General features: G+C 43.3%; 1 protein-coding gene across 1 annotated transcript; it reads left to right on the forward strand.

The window, feature by feature from the left end:
- The first annotated feature begins 16,744 nt into the window (after positions 1-16,744).
- Positions 16,745-18,031, forward strand: CCR3 (C-C motif chemokine receptor 3). Its single transcript, XM_079934665.1, has one exon. The coding sequence runs from the start codon at positions 16,817-16,819 to the stop codon at positions 17,891-17,893; it is 1,077 nt and encodes a 358-aa protein (XP_079790791.1). The 5' UTR covers positions 16,745-16,816; the 3' UTR covers positions 17,894-18,031.
- Positions 18,032-20,519: the final 2,488 nt, after the last annotated feature.

The raw sequence follows: 20,519 nt of genomic DNA on the forward strand, positions 1-20,519 counted from the left end.
CAAAAATCTAACATATAGCACTGGCTTAATGTTCACGCAATGGGCTGCAAAGAAACTGATCTTAAGAACTGGAAAGGCGTGGTTGCCTGGAGTTGGGGGGTGGAGGAAGGGATGGATTTCAAAGGGGCACAGGGAGTCTCTTGGAGGGGATGGAAATATTCGTATCTTGACTATGGGAGTTGTATCCCAGATGTATACGACTGTCAAAATTCATCAAATTGTAGGCATTAAATGGATATAATTTATTGTCCAAAAATTATATCTCAATAAGTTGTTGAAAAAAAACCAACTCCCATCTATGTTAAACGACCTGTCTTACAAGCGTCAGGTTCCCAGACCCTGAGGTGAGGATTCACGTATGAGTGATTTACTCAGTGAGTGCTCCCAGAAGACAACAGCAAGGTGAGAGAGCAGGACAAGGAGGGAGGAAGCAGCAGGACTGTGGTCTTAGGCAGAGCTCCCCACAGTGGCCTCCACCTGATCCTGAGGGGGGCTCTAGGGCATGAGCCTCACAGTGTGTCCTGTTTCAAGACAAGGCAGTAGGAGAGATTCCTCCTGGGGCCTGAGGACAATCCACAGTGAGTCACAGGTGCAGCGGCTGGAAACAAAAGAGCACAGAAGCTGGGGAATGAGAGCCAGAAATGGGAAAGGGATTCAAGGGGATCCAGCAGAGCACCACCAATATCCATTACGCCCTCCTAGAAGAACTCGTTTCTTATTATGATGAAGTATAATATGCCTGCTTTCTTCAGACTGTTTTCTAAATGCTGAATTACTAAAGCAAGGGTGTTCTGACATGAAAATCATCTGCAGAATCTTGGGCACGGACCACTGGAATGGGATGAAGGGCCAGCACCAACTGACCCACGGCAGCAGCCCACCCGCTTGGGCCACATCCACAGACCCCTGGGGGGAGAGCAGACACAGTGGTTGGGGGAGGGGCTGGAAGCAGACAGATGTGGGTTCCAGGACGAGCCCCACCATTTTCTGGTTGTGTGGCCCTGCAGCTGTTGCTTAACCCACTCGCCTCACTTCCTCCTCTGAGAAATGGTAAAAACAAACTCATTTACCTCACAGGGTCACCGAGAGGTTTAAAGAGACAAAACAGGTAAAGCCCTCAGCAGATCCCTGGTGTGACATGCGACACAAGTGCTCAGGAAGAACTGCTTGTATCCCTGAACAATCATTTCTCTCCTCCCCCCCACAACTTCCCCGCCATCCACGGCAGCCCCCACCCCACCACTCCTGGTCACCGTCTGCGTCCACTGATGCCGTCTGGAGCTCAGGACTGACACACCTTCCCTCCAACCCTCACACTAGCTCTTTTAGCTTTTCCAGAGCAGAGGCTCTGGCACATTTTAGGATTCATTCAGAATTTGTACGGGTCAAAACAGAGGCCTGACATGTTTAGAAAGTACCCAGATTAATCTTGGGGGTGGGATGCAAAACAACACCCCATAGGAAAACACCATCCAGTCCTCTCCACCCCAAGTTACACTTCTAGGTGTCCTTCTAGCCACTGGGGTTTACAGAAACCTCCAAAACACCATATTACTTAGTTGTGAACAAAGCAGAAATTAAATTTTCTCATTTGGTGGAAACATTTCTGGCTGACATTTGGGAAAAGGGAAGAGATTAGCTTAAAGATCTAGTATCTCCCCATCCCTCATATCCCCAGTTTCTCTTGTCTGTTTACCTATCCTTTTTCTCTCTCTCCTCTCTTACATTTCCAAGGGCCCATCTCATAGTTTGAGAAACCAAGGAAGAAAGGACATCACTTATTCTACTTGACAGATATTATGCAGGTCTTCCCTGTTCACGCAGAGGTACCTACCATACCTCGGGGAGAAAACTGTATTTTCTACATCACTTCTAAATCGTTGTTCACTTTTCTCTTCATCATTATATTTATCTGCTAATTTTGATACTAGATTTTTTCTTCAATATTGACATAACAGAATGAAACTGAGCAAAATAAAACATACAGAATAGTGAGAGCAACAACAGCAACAACCCAATTTCTCATGGGAATGGCCCAAAGGGACCTGGGCTCTGTTTTGAAGCCAGTTTGAATATGCAGGTTGCGTTAGTCCAGATCTCTGAAAAGCAGACACCCAGCAGGTTTTATACCTTTATTAGAGGAGGCACCTGTGAGGGAAAATGAGCGGTGCTGTCAGGCCCCAAGTGAAGCAGGGAGCAAAGGAAGGATGGCAGAAGACTCCCAGCCTGTTGTGTAGACTAAGGGGAGTTTGGCATGTCCACTGGGGAGCCCTCGAGCTAAAGCCGGCCGTCAGAGGAGGCCGTGTCTCCCAGGGGTGGGCATGCTCGGTTCCTTGCGGGCTGGGTCAGGAGTGGTGCAGGCCACAGGATGCGTGGCCTTGGGGCAAACAGAGCATTGGTTTCAGGGCCCAGCAGCGGGGCTTGGTCAGTCACACACCCTGCAGTTGGAGGTGTGCCAGGTGCATGCTCATGGCCGCCCAGTGGGTGGTTCGTTGCATCGCTGGTTTAATTCTAGATGGCAGTTGGAGGCCAATACTGAGTCTAGACTCTGCTCTTCCGTTCAGATCTTGAGACGCCCACTACCTCCCCAAATAGCACAGCTTCCACGTGGTCACTCCAATTTGTCTTGCAGAGGAGTCTGTGACGGGGGCTTGCTTCTGCTGATTTTGGGCCTTTACAGAAGGGCAGGGTGCTGTCGATGGAGGGAACTCAGAAATACGCTGGGCCACCAAGTGCCAGAGGCAGGCGCCGCTGGCTGCATGAATCCTTCCCTTAACTCCACTGGGAACATGTTAGTAAGTGGAGGTAAATGGCCGGAGTCCACCTTCCTGCCCCAGGACCCTGCACCCAAGAGCTGGTGTTGAAGATGGGGGTAATTAAAGGAAGCCGCGTACTTCTCCCTGCTGCTCTGGCAATCACTTCCTTTCACACGCTCAAGGCCATGGTTGACCTGAGCCTTCCGCAAGAGATTTCTGGCCCCTTCATAGCTTCTGAACATCTTTTGCTTGTCTGTTTGTTTTCCCCTCAGATGCTCCCATATTCCTAAGCTGTCTTCTGTCTGGTTTGTTGTTGTTGTTGTTGTCATTTGGTGGTTTTTCCTGAAAAATGTTTCTTATGTGCACTGAGAATCTGAAAGATCAGAGGTATCAGTGTTTGGTGTCAGGTTTTCCTGTGTACCTTGGGAACCTGTGAGTTGAATGCCTTGAGCAGCCTGAAAGAAGCATCAAATATCTCCTGCCTATCCAGACAGAACAAGCCACTCTGGACCTCGGGGAAACCCCTTTGGGTTCTGCCTTTACCTTTTGCCATCCTCATCTTCAGCTGAAGGCACCAGTCCTTCAGATGGTGCTACAGTGCAGGAAAAATGACCACCAGTGAACAGTCTAAACTCTGGGGTGGAGCCCAGCTCTGCCTTTCAGCCTCTCTGTGGTGTTTGCCAAGTCCCTTGTTGAATCTCAGTTTCCTCATCTACCACATGGGGTATCAACAGCATCCCTATCAGCCTCGTGGGGCTGCTACGGGGACCCTTGTCAAAATGAGAGGATAGGCCAGAAAGGCAGTTGGCAACTGTACTGTGCTGTGCCCATGTGATGAGCAGTCATCAGACGAGCACCTCACAGAGTTCTCCTACCCAACCTTAGTCTTGAGGGATGATAATAGGTGTTCTTTGAGAAAGAAAATGTTTTTCTACCTTAAAAAACGTTTGAGGAATGCAAGGTTAACCATGTTTAAACCTGTTCCTCACTGTGGATTTCTCAGAGACTTTAGCATCCTATGAATCTCTATGAGTGCTTCCACACAGTGTCTGAGAGGATATGCTTCCTGTGCAAACCTGTGGGCTCCCACACCACACCCTCTGTTGGAAATGCCGTATTAGATAACATGATGGTCCCTGAGTGGAGGACATAGGTGTCAGACTTGGTGCCAGCCCCCATGCTGATGCTTGGATCATAAGAAACTTGAAAGACCGATGAGTTCATTTAACGAATGGAGAGTTGATATGGGGCTACAACCTGGCAGACTGAATGCTCTTGATACCAAAAAAAAAAAAAAAAAAAAAAAAGCCCAGGAGAAACCCCTGACATGCGTGACGAATCTGACCAAGATCTCCCAGGGTCACCAGGGCCCTTCCAGAGTCCACACAGGCTCCTAAGTCACATTTCTAACAAGAATCCTATGTGATCGTGATTCTTGGAGAATTGGCCCATGGGAAAGGCCAACCCTATAATAACAAAAAGCAACGGAAGACTTCTTGTTTTCTTTCTCTTATTCAGAACAGAAGCTTGCAGTCCTCCTAACTCTTCTCTGACGGGGGTTCTACTGACCACCTGAGGTTGAATGCGGGCTGTCAAGCTCCTTCAAACTGGGGCCCCCAGTATGCCCGTGAGCCCTCCCAGCAGAGTCTTTGTCTTTTTTTTCCTATCTTTTCTTTATCATTTGAAGCATATAGCACAGTCCTGCATACACAGCAGATGCTTGATAAATACTTGGTGAATTTCATTGTCTTGTCCACTTAGCCAGTGTATCACAGATCACACCATCCATGGTCAGACCTCTCCCCACAAATATCGGGTGAACACTGGTCTGTGCCCAGGACCATCCTAGGTCTTGTGGACACATCAGCACATAGAGCAGGCACATGGCTCTGCCCTATGAGGCTTCTGTAACAGTGGCGTTCTACCCACCCGTTACGGTTGCTTAGCCATGGATAGTCCACAAAGACTTTTTACATATTTATCTTAGTTGGGTCCATGGCAACCCTATGATGTAGTTATTATTAGTCCCAGTTGACAGATGAGAAAGCTGAGGTCCAGCAGGATTAAATGATTAACCCAAGGTCATGCTGTGGGCATGTGGGCGCCCCAACTGAAACTCAAGCTCAAGTCTTCTTGGGTGTGTAAACCCATACTACAACTCACCTCATCAAAGTCTCCCATTGAGCTCCGCAGAATAATTAGGTTATCCCCTAGCCATCAGTCTTTCTTTAGAAGGAAATCCCGATTTCGTTTTTTATCCTGTCTCCTCAAAGGTCAAAGCCCTGCTTATTCAAGAATTATCCCCCCTTCCAAAACAATGAGCAATTCCAAGGGAAGGCAGAACCCCTAAAATAGCTGCTAAACATCAATGGCGTTCATCTCAAGGATTACTCAACTGAGTGCTTAGTGTGTGATCTCAACCATAGAAAAGAAGAACTGCTCTTAAGCTCGATTATCTTTTTAAAAATTTGCAAAACCGTAGAAACTAAGCCCGTTTGAAACAGGAAGCTGTGTTCCTTCCTACCTTACTAATGTCGCTGGTGGTATCAGATGGTATCTCCGTTTCATGAGTAGCAAGACCTAAGCTATCACTGGACGCATAAAGGACTTTGCTAAATTGGCAGGTACCACTGTCTTCTTTTTGTTCTCATCTGGGCGAGAACTTATTAAATGCAACAGAAGTTGTTTATTCAGGAGAGGTTCCCAGGTAGATCATCAGGTTCCTAGGAGAAAGGAGATGGAGCAAGGGGTGTAGCCAGGCAGAAGCAATTCCTCCCAGGAGTACTCTTGGATGGAGGTGGTAGAGAGGGAGGCCTACTGCAATGCAGTAGGTAGTTTGGGACCAAAGTGGGAGAGCAGATTGTGAAATATGTCCATTTTTGTCTTGCTTTCTCCCATTCTGCTTTTCTCTCACCCGTATCATGATGTGTTTGCCTCTTCCACTCATCCAAACTTGGCCTTTTATCCTCTTCGGTCAACATGCCCAAGGCTGTGTCCATGCTGCCTTCCCTGGGCTTTCATAAATTCTCAACTATTGAGAGGATGACCACTCCAAAAGGGTTATACTTAGTAGCTTTGTGTTATTGATATTGATTTGTAAGAAACATTCAGTGAAAGTATAATTGACATATGTGTGTACATACTTTTATATATTATATCTGTATATATATACATATATATTTCAATTTTTCATTGAAAATCCACTCTAAGTCTGGCTATTAGATGGATCAGTTGTTCGGCTGGCTTGGTGTCTTTTTATCTGGATCTACAAAGTTGACTGTTTGCTTTTCCTGGATCTATATTAGAGGGCAGGAAGAGAAAGCCTTCCTAATCTTCTGGGAAACCTTCAATTGGTTGGGGATGAAAGTTAACTGTTGTGCGACAAGCGTTTTGAGGGGAGGCGGTGGGCTTACGGGGTCTTTGGTACATGGAAGTGATAGGAGTTGGAGTGTATCTGAAGCTCTTTTCAGAAAATGATGATGATTACCATGAACTATGCAGCTGGAGTTATTTCTCCTAGAGGAATAACTGCATGACTTAATAAGAAAAAAGCAGATATACCCAGCAGAATAAAATGGGTAAAGGGCACAAACAGATAATTCGCAGAAAAGGAAATACAAATGATTAATAATTACAGCTAAAAAAAAAAAACCCTCGGGGCTTCCCTGGTGGTGCAGTGGTTGAGAGTCCGCCTGCTGATGCAGGGGACGTGGGTTCGTGCCCCAGTCCGGGAAGATCCCACATGCCGCAGAGCGGCTGGGCCCGTGAGCCATGGCCACTGAGGCTGTGCATCTGGAGACTGTGCTCCGCAGCGGGAGAGGCCACAACAGTGAGAGGTCTGCGTACCACAAAAAAAGAAAGAAAGAAAGAAAGAAAGAAAGAAAGAAAACAACCCTCAGTAATTAAATAAGTGTTAGTTACATAATTAATGACATCCTTGTTGCCTGTAAAATTGGCTGAGGAACTTTTTTCTCTTAGATTTCCGTATTGATGGATGCTTGCTGAGACTGGCACCATCACCTACTAGTATATATATTGTTACACACCTTCTGGAAGCAATTTGGCAAAATGCATCAAGAGTCTTAGTAATATGACTAGCAGTAGAAACTGTGCTTTGGGAAATCTACTTTAAGGAAATAATAAAAATACAGACAAAGATGTTTACTGCAGCATTATTTGTAAAGGTGCAAATTGGAAACAACTTAATCACACAACAGTAAGACAATGATTAAATAACCATAAATATACAATATGTTGCAGTTGTTACAAATTATATTTTCAAATAATTTTTAACCACATGGAACTAGGTGCAGGGTATAAAATTTTAAGTCTCAGAATACAAAAGGGCATACAAGTGTGATATCAACTGTAACAAACATGGGGCCTAGAAAAGAGGCAGTGGTTCTCTCTCCAAGGCACAGGTGGAGGTGGAAATACCAGGGGCCAGGAAGCTGACCCTCCAGTATGCTGAACATCCCAACCATGTTATTTTGACTGCATAGGCGTAATTTCCCCATAAAACACTTCTTCATGATCATCTCTTTCAACTAAGTAACATATCAGCCTGTATACAAACACTAAAAATCAGCCACATTGGAAACACCCGCTACTGGAATATAAAGTGTAAATCTAATCTTTGAACAAGGAAGTTGGTAAAAATATCCAAAGTCACTTGGCAGGTGGATGAAACCAAGTTACTTAACTGACTACACTCCAAGAATAGCGTGTAAACTTTGCTCTAGTAACTAATAATATGAGTGGCAGCCGTGCAAGTCCATGTGCTGCTCTAAAACATAAAGGCTGGGAGATGTCTGCTGCTGGGAAGAAGACTGCATTTATTCAGGATTTCAACCTTGAGGGGTTCCTGTGTATTTCTAGGGAGGGAGTTTACTGGCTCACAAGACAGCCCATTCTGTTCCTGCACAACTTGGTTCTCAGCCAGTTCTTCCCCATATGTGACTGAATGTAGTTTCTTCCAATACCATCAAATTCCTGTTCTCTGGAGAGTCTACTCCCTCCTCTACAGGAAAAGCTATTCCATTACAGGCTTTCCCTTCTCAAAGGAATCCAAAACATCGCCTAATCCAATTTTTCAACAAAAAAAGATTAGAAAACTTTGGTCCAGATCAAAGATGTATAAATATTGGGATAAAAAGGAAAAGAAAAGAAACTAAAATAAATCTGAAGACTTTTTTCATACAGAACATTCAAGTTCTGCCAACTACAGCTGATGTTTCTGGACCTTTATCATCCTAGCCTGTCCTATGCTCCAGGTTGATCCTATGCTCCCTCTTAAAATGTGGTACCTGGGACAGAACCTAATATTTCAAATGTATAGTCTGAAAAGTGAAAAGCAAGGTAAAATTATTCTGCTCCATCCTTGTATTCATTTAAGAAGCATTTATTAAGCAGCTATTACTTGTCAGGCATTATACGGGGCACTAGTCCTGCACTGTCCAATATGGTGGCTACTTGCCACATGTGGCTATTCCAACTGAACTTAATTAAATAACATGAAAAGCTCAGTTCTTCAGCAGCAGTAGCCACATTCCAAGTGCTCAATAGCCATGTGGCTTGTAGGTGCTTTACTGAACAGCACAGATACAGAACATTCCATCACTGCAGAAAAGTTCTATTGGATAGTGCTGTACCAGATCATTATTTTTTCTGACTATCCCAGGTTTGCTGTGGAAAGAAGTACAAGGGAAGGGGGACTGGTTTCAAACTGTGTAAGTGGGAAGCAATTTGAGGAGCTAGATGGATAGGTAATTGGATGAATAAATGAAGGGCTAGCTGGGTAGAGAGGAACATGGAGAATCAGATGGGTAGATTTCCTTTGTTCTGGATGATCTGTTAACATAGACGAAGACTGAATTAGCTCTTGGGGTTGGCTTCTAAAGAGCCTGCAACTGAGGATACTCTTAGTTCAACCCCTAAATTTCCTCTTTTCTTCTCACTTCAGCTTAAGGAGGTTGGAGGGATGTAACTCAGAGACAGTAAACAGATTCAAAAAATTTGGGAGGGTGCAGTGTATCATCTATCTACCTACCTACCTACCTACCTATCTATTCCTGTCATCTTTGTGAAAGATAATCTAACCTCGATGATTCTTCATTGGAATGTCAGTTGGTAAATGGATTAATATAATCTTGGGTTCCCATTAGGTTATTTAATTTGCTTGAGATCCAAAACCATTTGTGGAAATTCAAAATCCTCATTTACTGCAACTAAAGATTTTAACGAAGGCTGAAATGTCTTGTTAAAACATTACTGGATACCAATCACTGTGTTTTCTATAACCTCACTCCCTCACCTTCCTCAAGACTTTTCTCAAATGTCATCTCACGAGCTCCTTGTTGACCCCCTCCAATTTAAACTGCACCTCTTCAACCCCATCCTACTGCCTTTCCTCATCTCCTACTTTATCTTTCTCTGTAGCACTCATGACCATCTGAGACACTGTAGATTTTAGTTATAGATTATTCCCCAACTAGAATATAAGCTTCATGAGGTCAGAGAGTTTTGTCTATTCTGTTCACTGATATGCCTGTGTCCCTGGAATAGTGCCTGGCATATCATAGGTGCTACTAAGTATTTGCTGAATGAATGACTGGAGAACCCCATGAGGCAGTAACTCTTCTTATCACCAGGTTACACATAAAGATTCTGAAGCACAGAGAGGTTAACCTACTTGCTCTAGGTCACACAGTCATTTCTTCAGACTCAGGAATTGAATAATTATCCTAGACTGAGGAGGACCAAGGATATATAAGCAAGAAAATCTTACAACTATGATTCCTTGGCACCAAATACCCATGAAACCAGAAGTATCTAGGGCCTTAGGCATGGAACCTGATCTTAACAGCAGGTGGTCCTGCAGGAGTGATCCCCACCAGGAGTCACCTGTAGGCAGGGCTCTTCCAGATGGACAGGCAGTTTCAGGATGGTAAGCACTGACTTCACACCTGCTCTCTTCTCTATATTCTTTAGATGATTTATCAAGTTCACCTGAGAGGCGGATTCCCCTCAAAGAGACTAAGCACTTACACTTACACTTACACTTACACACACACACACACACACACACACACACACGATTAGTGATGTTACTAAACTGGGATATCATTCAGCATGTGGCCTTCTATCAGACATGTCTGGTTTTAACCAAACTCCCGCTACTGTCAAGGATCAGCACTCTTCATCATAGGCATGACAGTTTTCCACTTTAGCAAAGTTTTAGAATAAAACGGATTTCAAATTAATAGTATCTTTCTTGTACTTTGGGGACTTTGAAAGGTTGGGGGGTAGGATGTCCAATTATAATCAGGAACCAGACAAACGTACTAACACCACTATTACTTAACATCACTGTGGAAGTTCCAGCCAAAACAATAAGGTGAGAGAAACAAATAAATACCAGAAAGGAGGATATAATCTTATCACTGTGTCACAGATATATGATTATCTATCTAGGGGTCCTAAAGGAATTTATTTTTAAAAATCAGTAAGGTAATCAGCTTAAAACATGTAAGATAATTTTTTTTATACTACTAACGATTGGTTAGAAAATTTGCTAGGGAAAAATATATCATTCACAGTAACCTCAGAAATATAAAGGCAGATAAAAATTTAAAAAGAAATGTGCAAGACCAATAACTTAAAGCCCTATGGTAAGCAGACATAGCATGTTCCCAGATATAAACGTTTGATATGTAAACTTATCAATTCTTCCTAAACTTATTTACAAATGTAACAAAATTCCACTCAAAATTATGTTTCTGTAAGTAACTGACCAAGGGATACAAAAGTTTATCTAATAGGACAAATGGCTCTAACAGATAAGACATACTGCAAAATGAATAATGAAAGGCAGTTGTATAATCGGATAATCTATATAAATGATCTAATAAATCTACAGTAATTAAAAGAGTGTTTCTGGCACAGAAATCAATGGAATGTAAAGTACACAAGCAGAATCAGGAACTTGAGGGAACATATGGCAAAGGTGATGTTTCCAGCCCAAGGAGGAGAGAGAGGGTAGTTACTCAACATATGGTGTCTTTAAATTGGTCAACCATTCAGAGAGAAATAAAATAGAAATGCACTTCATGCCATATACCAAACCAAACTAAAACATATTAGTGATCTGCGTGTATAAAAATGGAACCATAAAGATACTAGAATATATATAAACATCTATGCAATCTTGGGGTGTGGAGGCCCTTACTAAATGGAACCCTAAGGCTATAGCAGTGTGGTCTTTGGAGACACAGAGTCCTAGCCCTGCCGTGCATCAACGGAATAGTGACTGAGCCTTGCCAAGCCTCTGTTTGCTCATCTATAAAATGGGTATATAAAAACCTACCTTGCAAAGCTGTGAAGACAAACAAGCCTGTATAAAGTGCTGGCCTAAGGAAGGCACAGTTATTACTCACTATTGTCTCACATTGGTTATGTGTAAAGAACGTAAACTTCCTGAACTCAGAGGCCATTTTCTTCTCAGTATTTTTTCCTTCCCAGGTGGTTGCTGACAATAAGGGGAAAAAAACTACATCATACAAAGAAAGCTTCTGACGATATCATGCATTATTTGATCCATGCTGAGAAATACATATTTCTTTCAGTCAGAGGCACTGTACTGGCTGGGGCTCAGGACCAAGGAGCTGGAGGCCCAGTGTACTGGCTTGATTTGGCGTGTCTTTAGAGTTTAATAAGATTCTTTGAGTGGATTCTCATTAGGAGGGGCTCTGGCTTGCATCTGGGGAGGGTCCAGAGAAATGGTCTCCACGTCTTCAAAGACAGGAAGGTTTGAATTACTGTAAACCCTGGGGGGTGGCCTTCTGATGTGCACTCTGGATGTTTAAGCACAGTGTCCAGCTATACAGGCTGAAAGGCTGGCCCAGCAAGAGAAGAGCAGGGGCCCTGTGAATATCCTCCAAGTTCAGAATTGGCCAAAAGCGCTAAGAATCGTGAAGTGGGAAGAAGAGAAAATGTGGGCATGAGAGTATCACACACTGAATAATTTGGAGGCATCCTGGGAGCTGGTGTCCTCACGGCCCACCTGTCCACACGAAGGTGCCCGCTGTGGTCATCCGCAAGGCCTTCTCACTCTTTCCGTGGAGGCCCGCTGAGCCCCAGCCAAAGCAGGTCTCAAGACCCTAAAAGACGCCTCCCCTACCCCGGTCTGGGGGTTGTATGTCAGCTCCACCCAAGATCAAAGGGGAGAACCTGGCTACTAAGATCTCCAAATTTCAGAACAAAATTCAAATGCTTTACCTAGTGTGCCCTCTTCTTCAAGTTTCTTAGATCTCAGTTTGTGGTTTCAAGTTCTGATGAGGAAACCCTTCATCTTTTAATTTGCCTGGGTTTTCAACACAATCACCTTTAGAAAATGTGTCTGCCAAATCTTCCAGCAGTCCCTGCCTAAAAACACTAGCTTTCAACGACAGTTTAATTGATAAGGGAATATAGAAAATTTTAAAATTTTACAGCTTTGAAAATGATAATCCACCTACGCCCCACAGCTATTTTGATTCTTTGCCTGTTGCCTTTTACATGTACATATAATTTCATGCTGTTGCAATCTTCGTTTACACACTTTACATTCTCTTCATTTTTATAAACATTTGTCTGTGATTCTATCTGGTATCCAAAACTAGTTTTAATGACTACATAATAATCTATTGTGTAAATGGACTACAATTTATTCAAAATATCCTTCATGTGTCAAACATTTAGATCATTCCCATTTCTTGTTTTTCTACTACAAAAACAATGCCACAGTGAACACCTTTGTGCACATTATGTCTTGGGACCTTTTCCCCTTAGGGTAAATTCCCAGGATTAGAACTACTGGATCAAAGCCATGTGTATCTTGATGGTTCCTGTTATATATAAAATTTATTAAAACAAGTTACATTGCATCATCAATGAATAAGCGCTCCAGCAATGAATAAGGTTCACTGCAAACTCACTAGCATTGAGTATCATCATTACATTTTTTTTTGATAATTAAAATGGCATTTCAAACAAATATATTTTCTAAAGAAGGGTCTCCAATTCTAAATATTTCTTTTCAATTCAGTTTTGCAACACTCATTAAAATTTTACACTGGTGAATGTGAAATTATGAGGTATCCATTACCTCATACCATTTACCACAGTATAAACGAAGGTTGCATATATATTTAGTTGGACCTGGCCAGAAAAGAATGGCAGGGAGAGGGCTCCTCTCCTTCTGAGTCCAGGAATTGTGAGAAAAGAGACTATGGAAGGAAGCAGTCACATCTGTGTATCCCTATCTCTCCCATCCAGGCTTTGACCAGAGTTGGGGGGTGTGGAGGGCTGTTTGATAAATTGGAGGTAACCCCAAAGGATGTCTCTCTGCAAGGCACCTCCTTACCCACATGGGGTGGTTAGCGCAGTTAAGCTGGTGGTCAGGCAGAAAAAAGATCTGGTTTGCAGTCTTGCGTGTCCCTTGGTTTGTACATGGCATGGACATGGAGTCAAGGAGGAGCATGTCTGCCTGGGCACCTGCCAGTTCAGAAGAAAGAGCATAGCCTGGGCCAGAAACCTGATGGAGATGTGCTTCTCCATTCCAGCCAGAGCCGAGGGAACACTCCATCACCTGGGAGAGGTCACTGTGCCTGGGGAGGACTGAGAATGAATCGATCCTGAAGCCATTAGCTACAAACCATTGCAGCAGATGCCAGCACAAGGCTCAGGGTTGGGACTAGGTTGACCCGCCTCAGCAGACACAAGCCACGTGAATCAAGAACCAACAGGAGACTAGGGTACCCCCTTCTCCCTCCACCCACGCATCGAGTCATGCTGGCCCTTCCCCCATATCTCCACTGCCATCTTAGAAAGAACCAATGAGAGAAGACAAGGGACTGAAATTATAAGCTGGCAACACAGGATGAGTAAAACCTAGTCATCATTCAAATCAATGGATGGATCAGACTAAATTTAAACCACTTAGGACTAAAATTTGTGAATACTTTTTCCTGCTACCCAGCAGGTGGGAAGCTAGTAACAGAGATCCAAATAGTTTTGGAGACTAAAGAAACTTCATTTACAGTGCACGGTTGAGTTGTATTGTGAGCAATTTTAGTGAACCAGCTAAAGGAGTATGATGTCAATTTTTGTAAAACTTCGTATCCGCATATGCATATCTACATAGAGAAATGTTATTGGCGGTAAACTCATCATGGTGAGATTTGGGGTGGTTTTTACTGTGTGTGTGTGTGTGTGTGTGTGTGTGTGTGTGTGTGTCCGCGCGTGCACACCTTTCTTTATCGTTGATGTTGTTTACTATTACTGTATCATTTTTCCAAACTGCAAGGACTGTGATTAGGACTGCAGACAGGTAAAAACCCTGTTTTTGTGTCTCTGACCCCATGTAACTAGTAATCAACGACTTGGCTTCTGACTCTACAGAACCTGCTTGCTTCCCTGTGCTTTGCAGTCTAGGCACCCACCCCCCACCAAGATTCTATAATCTTATACTGATCATGTTGGATTTATGGAAGTGACACATGAATTAAAGACGATCCTCAAGTTGAACAAAACTTCAGTGAAATTTTTTTAAAAGTCTGACATGTTTTTAGATCAGTCTGGGAGAAAAGGAAAGAATATACAAATAATTAATGGTGAGTAGAGGCTCTGTTCCTTTCTTGCTTTAGACATTAAGATTTAGAGAGACACTAATGTTGAAAATGCATAACAGACAAAGTGACAGGTATTTTTTCTCAGCTGCTGTGGATTTTGCCATTAGGAATAAGAATGCTGATAAGATCATACAAATCAGTTATTCCTCAATTCCATTTTTCACCTCAAAAGCCTGAAGGTGTCACTTATCAGTAGATGATGTACCAGGACAGAGCTATGAAAATAGATCAAGTTCTATCCAAAAGCCCCTACTTTTTCCTGATTTCATATGAAATTGCTTCTCATTGCCTTTCTTTCACTTCTGCTTCCTACCAATTTTACAGGTTTTTTCTAATTTAAAATGTTATCTCATGTAGACTGTCTGATTTGATGCTCACCACAACCTTGGGTGCTACCATGATCCTTATTTTAGAGATAAGTAAACAAGGCTCAGAGGTAAAGGCCTGTCTAAGTCCTATCGCTGGCGAGCAGAACAGCCAGGAACAGCTCCTGTGTCTCCCCTCTCCACTCTCACATGGACTACACAGAACCCTGACAGGTGCTGACCTCTGGGGTCCCAGTATTCTCTTAAGAAGCAAAGACAATCCTGGCCATTGGCTCCAATTATTGCAGTTTGAAGACTTGCCTTGAGAAATGCCTGCTGACATACATTCATGACCTCACATGTGTGCCTTCATAGAAAGGAGAAAGTCAGTAGGACTCCTTCTGAGGAGGCAGTGCAGGGATTAACTGCCCTTCATGGACTCCTCCCTTGTCTGTTTTTCCTTCTTCTCCAGCCAAGTCTGTAATCTTAAGAAAAGCAGGCACTGGCCCTAGGGATCCTGCTCTAAAAAATATCAAATCTAATATGAAGTCCCACTGGCCTATGCTCAGCTCCTTTATGAAGGAGAAGCTCTAAGGGGTTTGCTCTTGGCACATGACTGGCTTAGTCAGCACTGTCACGAACAGGAAAAGGGAATGCTGCTTATAATTATTACAATAGTTAGTAACTATTATAATAGCTAAGTCTTCAAAAGTTAAAGATCATCCCAGCTTACCCTTCCCCCTCCCCATGTCCTCAAGTCCACTCTCTACGTCTGCATCTTTATTCCTATCCTGTCCCTAGGTTCTTCAGACCTTTTTTTTTTTTTTTAAGATTCCATATATACGTGTTAGCATACGGTATTTGTTTTTCTCCTTCTGACTTAATTTACTCTGTATGACAGACTGTAGGTCCAACCACCTCACTACAAATAACTCAATTTCGTTTCTTTTTATGGCTGAGTAGTATTCCATTGTATATATGTGCCACATCTTCTTCATCCACTCATCTGTCGATGGACACTTAGGTTGCTTCCATGTCCTGGCTATTGTAAATAGTGCTGCAATGAACACTGTGGTACATGACTCTTTTTGAATTACGGTTTTCTCGGGGTATATGCCCAATAGTGGGATTGCTGGGTCATAGAGAGTGGCAATGACATATATACACTACCAAATGTAAAACAGATAGCTAGTGCGAAGCAGCCGCATAGCACAGGGAGATCAGCTCGGTGCTTTGTGTCCACCTAGAGGGGTGGGATAAGGAGGGTGGAAGGGAGACGCAAGAGGGAGGGGATATAGGGATATATGTATACGTATAGCTGATTCACTTTGTTATACAGTAGAAACTAACACAACAATGTACAGCAATTATACTCCAATAAAGATGTAAGAAAAAAAAAGTTAAAAATCACTGCACTTGAATCCAGGGATGAGAGAACTGGACATAGACACTGAAGATCTAGCTTGAACTTTTGCAATTACTTACTAGAGGATTTTAGGCTAATTACTAAATTTCTTTAACGTTCAATCTCCCCATTAGCTATGATGAACAGCACATTGTTATGGGGCCATGGAGAGGGGGTAGTTATTTCTAATGATAATAATCACTATTATCATTATTACCACTATTATTATTATTAGCATTTGGTTTTTAAATAGGTAAGATGATTTTGAAAGTCATATATAACACATAAAATGCAAAATACCTTAAAAGATACAGTAATAATAAAATTAGTATAGTATTATTGTTATCATTACCCAACCTGTCTCTTCGAGTTTTGTATTTCTTCCTTCAAATGCTTTCTGAGAGCAACACGCCCACTCTTCACCACCACTCACAACTCTTCTGTTTCCTTTCCCATCCCGGATCATGCTGACTTTGAAAACGGTAGATCTTTCACTCCAGACATCTCCCCCTACAGCATCTCTGATATACCTTTGGAAATACATGCTGAGGAATGTATAGGCTGTTTATCCCATGTGGTTTTATTGAGTAAATGTATAAACCAAGTGGTGTGGGTCACAAGGGGTGATCATGGCTAATTGTGGGGTTGCTTTTTCCTTCTTCTATCACAGAGACAAGGGAAATGGCGACCTCAGTCGATGGGACTGAGACTGTGGGTGAAGCTGCTGGGACCACACCCTATGACTATGAGGGGGCACTGCCATGTGAAAAAAGCAACATCAAGGAGCTGGGGGCTCAGTTCCTGCCCCCACTGTATTCCCTGGTGTTCACGGTTGGTCTGCTGGGCAATGTAGTGGTGGTGGTGATCCTCACAAAATACAACAAGCTCCGGATTATGACCAACATCTACCTGCTCAATCTGGCCATTTCCGACTTGCTCTTCTTATTCACTCTGCCGTTCTGGATTCACTATGTTGGGTGGAATGAGTGGGTTTTTGGCCACCATATGTGTAAGTTGCTCTCTGGGCTCTATTACATGGGCTTGTACAGTGAGATCTTCTTCATCATACTCCTGACCATAGACCGGTATCTGGCCATCGTGCACGCCGTGTTTGCCCTTCGAGCCCGGACGACCACTTTTGGTATCATCACCAGCATCTTCACCTGGGTCCTGGCAGGGTTAGCAGCCCTCCCTGAATTTATCTTCCATGAGTCCCAAGAGGAGTTTGAACAGACTTTCTGCAGTCCTCTTTACCCAAAGAATGGAGAGAATGCCTGGAAGTGTTTCCATGCTCTGAGGTTGAATATCCTGGGTCTCGCTCTGCCTCTGCTCATTATGGCCATCTGCTACTCAGGAATCATTAAAACACTGCTGAGATGCCCCAGTAAAAAAAAATACAAGGCCATCCGGCTCATTTTTGTCATCATGGTGGTCTTCTTTATTTTCTGGACACCCTACAATCTGGTTGTCCTCCTCTCAACTTTTCAAGTGCACCTGGAGACTGAGTGTGAGCAGAGCAAACAGCTGGACCTGGCCATGCTGGTGACGGAGGTGATCGCCTACACCCACTGCTGTGTCAACCCCGTGATCTACGCCTTCGTTGGTGAGAGGTTCCAAAAGCACCTCCGCCACTTTTTCTACAGGCATGTGGCCATCTACATGGGCAAATTCATCCCATTTCTTCCTAGTGAAAAACTGGAAAGAGCCAGCTCTGTCTCCCCGTCAACAGGGGAGCAGGAACTCTCTGCTGTATTTTAGGTCAGATGCAGAACATTGCCTAAAGAAGATGGATGGGGCAGATGAAGCAAACACATCAACCTCTGCACCAGTCCTCTGAACTTCCAGCGCAACACTGAAGTTCTTAAAGACATTAAAATATATACCCAATGGTAGCAGTCTATCTATGCACCCCAGAGGCATTACCAAAGGTCAGCAGATGGGCAGTGACTTATTGTCAAACCTGAGAAGTAGAGCTTTGCTTGATTCTTTCAAGAGTTACATATATTTTAATGCACCTGAATGTTACACAGTTACTATGTGCAGCTACACACAGGTAAAGCTTTTCATATCTTAAACCTTAACTTCAGCCAGTTATTGATATAAATGAAACATACTTCACAAAATACAATAAATCAATTACATTATCTCTTAATGTGCCTAGTTCTTTCCTTGTGTGATAAAGACTTGTAAAAAATTTATGCATATGTACTCTCAAGCACCATAATGGCATGTCACACCTGTTTTGAATATTCTTAATAATGAACAGATCTCCTATTCACACTGAATGACCACAGTTCCCATGAGCTACTCGATAGAAGAAGAGCAATTTGGTATTTTCAGTACAGAGAATAAAGGCCCTGCTCATAGAAACTTCTCAAGAGTCCTGAAATGTGCAGACACTGTCCTCTTTTACACCAGTCTCACTGTTCATCCAGTAACTGTGCATTAGGTGATACAGACAGGATGCACAAACACTGCCTTAGGTTAAGTGAAGGATGCAAAACTGTGTAAGACAAACACAATCCTTGCCCCCATGAAACTTTCCCTGTATTAGAGGATGTTTAAGACAGAAACAATAACTTTAGCGCAAAGAGGGACACACTCGATGCTACGCCTGGGCCAGGAAGAAAAAGACCATTTCCAGCTGGAATCTGAGGGAGGAAGTGGCTTTTGAGTAGGTCTCTGAAGGAGGGGCAGGATTTAGAAAGGGAGAGGGTTAGGGGGAAGGCACCCGAAGCCAATGTACGCCCAATACAAAGGTGACTGGGGAAGGCACCAACATGTGTGGATGGCAGGGTGAGGTGGGAAGGCTGGGATGGGGGGTGATTTTCAGACAGAGCATCTTGGGCTTTATTGGGAAGGCAAAGGGAACAAAGCAGTCAAAATGGTGTGTCAGGAAGATAAATCTGGTATCACGCAGAGGAAGGAGTAGAGCAGGGGTCCCCAACCCCTGGGCCATGGACCGATACCAGTCCACGGCCTGTTAGGAACCAGGCTGCAAGCAGGAGGTGAGCAGCTCCGCATCGCTCACGTTACTGCCTGAACCACCCCTCCCCCTCCCCCCACCACTGGTCCATAGGAAAATTGTCTTCCATGAAACCCGTCCCTCATGCCAACAAGGTTGGGGACCACTGGAGTAGAGGCCCCAGAACCGGGCAGGGAGGTAAGTTAGGAGACAAATGCAAGTGTGGAGGCAAGGAAAGATTAATGGCTGGTCAAGAGAGGTGCCAAGAGCATGCCAAGAAGAATGTGGCCAAGAGACAGTATGAAGGAAGAGTTAAAGCATCAGGAGCAGTATATGGTTGATTGAAAAAAACAAAGGGCAAAACAGAATGTATGTTTTTAAAAAAAAAAAGAGGAGACACTTTTTTCATTGTGCTTAGATGCACTGACCATCCTCTTTAAGGATACAAAAGAAAGAAGTAACAGAGGTCATCTTTAGGGAGGGGCGTGCGTAGAGAATAGAAGGAGGGATCTTTCTCTGAATACCCTTCTGCGTCTTTTAGATTTTGAAACATGGAAACACACTTTTCAAAAAATAAACAGCACTTTAGATTATACAAAAAAATAAAAGGCTAGACTACTACTCAGATGTGGTATCCATTCTAGCCATAAAGAGATTAGAAGCCCTCTGCCATGAATTAACTCTGTGACCTGGTTAGATTATCTCTAACCCCCCTTACAGTCCACGTAAACTCTGATCTTGCTAAAGTTTTAGGAGCTGGATGCTCAAAGTCTACAAAATATATTGTACAAAAAAGGAGGTTGGGGCCTGATAGACAATTCCACAGCATCACCTCTTACTGGCCATGAGACCAAGTGCATTTTCCATCGTTCACTAAGGTATACTCAAGTTTCATGTGTTCATTCATCCATCTGGTCACTTATCACTCATTCATTCAGTAAACATTTGCTAAGCACCTGTCATGTTCTCAGTTAAGTCCCTCAGGAAGCTCACTGTAGGACTGAATTGGACACTGTTCTGTCCTACACTGCCCAAGATCAAAATCATGTCTTAAAAAGAAAACTGCCAATACCTAAATTCAACCCAAATGAGAGAGACTTCCAATGTGAAGACCAGAAAACATTCCATTTCCAGAACATTTCACATCCTAATCAGATGCTTGGAGAAGGGATGTACCTGCTCTTGGCCTTCCATGCCATCCAGCCTCGACCGCTAGTGAGTGGCCTTAATTTTTCTTACTTTCACCCCTGTCTGAAAGGTCTTACCTCAATCCAACCCTACATGGGCAGCACAGGATGTGAACTTTGGAACACTAAACCACGCAACACGAATCTCAATTTGGTTAGGAAACTTTGAAGTTACTTTTTCTCTTTTTTGTGGTTCAGCCAAAATGTAAATAAAGCAATCATTTAAAAACTA

Source organism: Stenella coeruleoalba (genome assembly GCF_951394435.1).
Source record: "Stenella coeruleoalba genome assembly, chromosome: 10".
In the NCBI taxonomy this organism is placed as follows: domain Eukaryota; kingdom Metazoa; phylum Chordata; class Mammalia; order Artiodactyla; family Delphinidae; genus Stenella; species Stenella coeruleoalba.

Bases quoted from the DNA above. Each gene is read 5' to 3' on its own strand.
- CCR3 (XM_079934665.1), top strand. From the start codon at position 16,817: ATGGCGACCTCAGTCGATGGGACTGAGACTGTGGGTGAAGCTGCTGGG.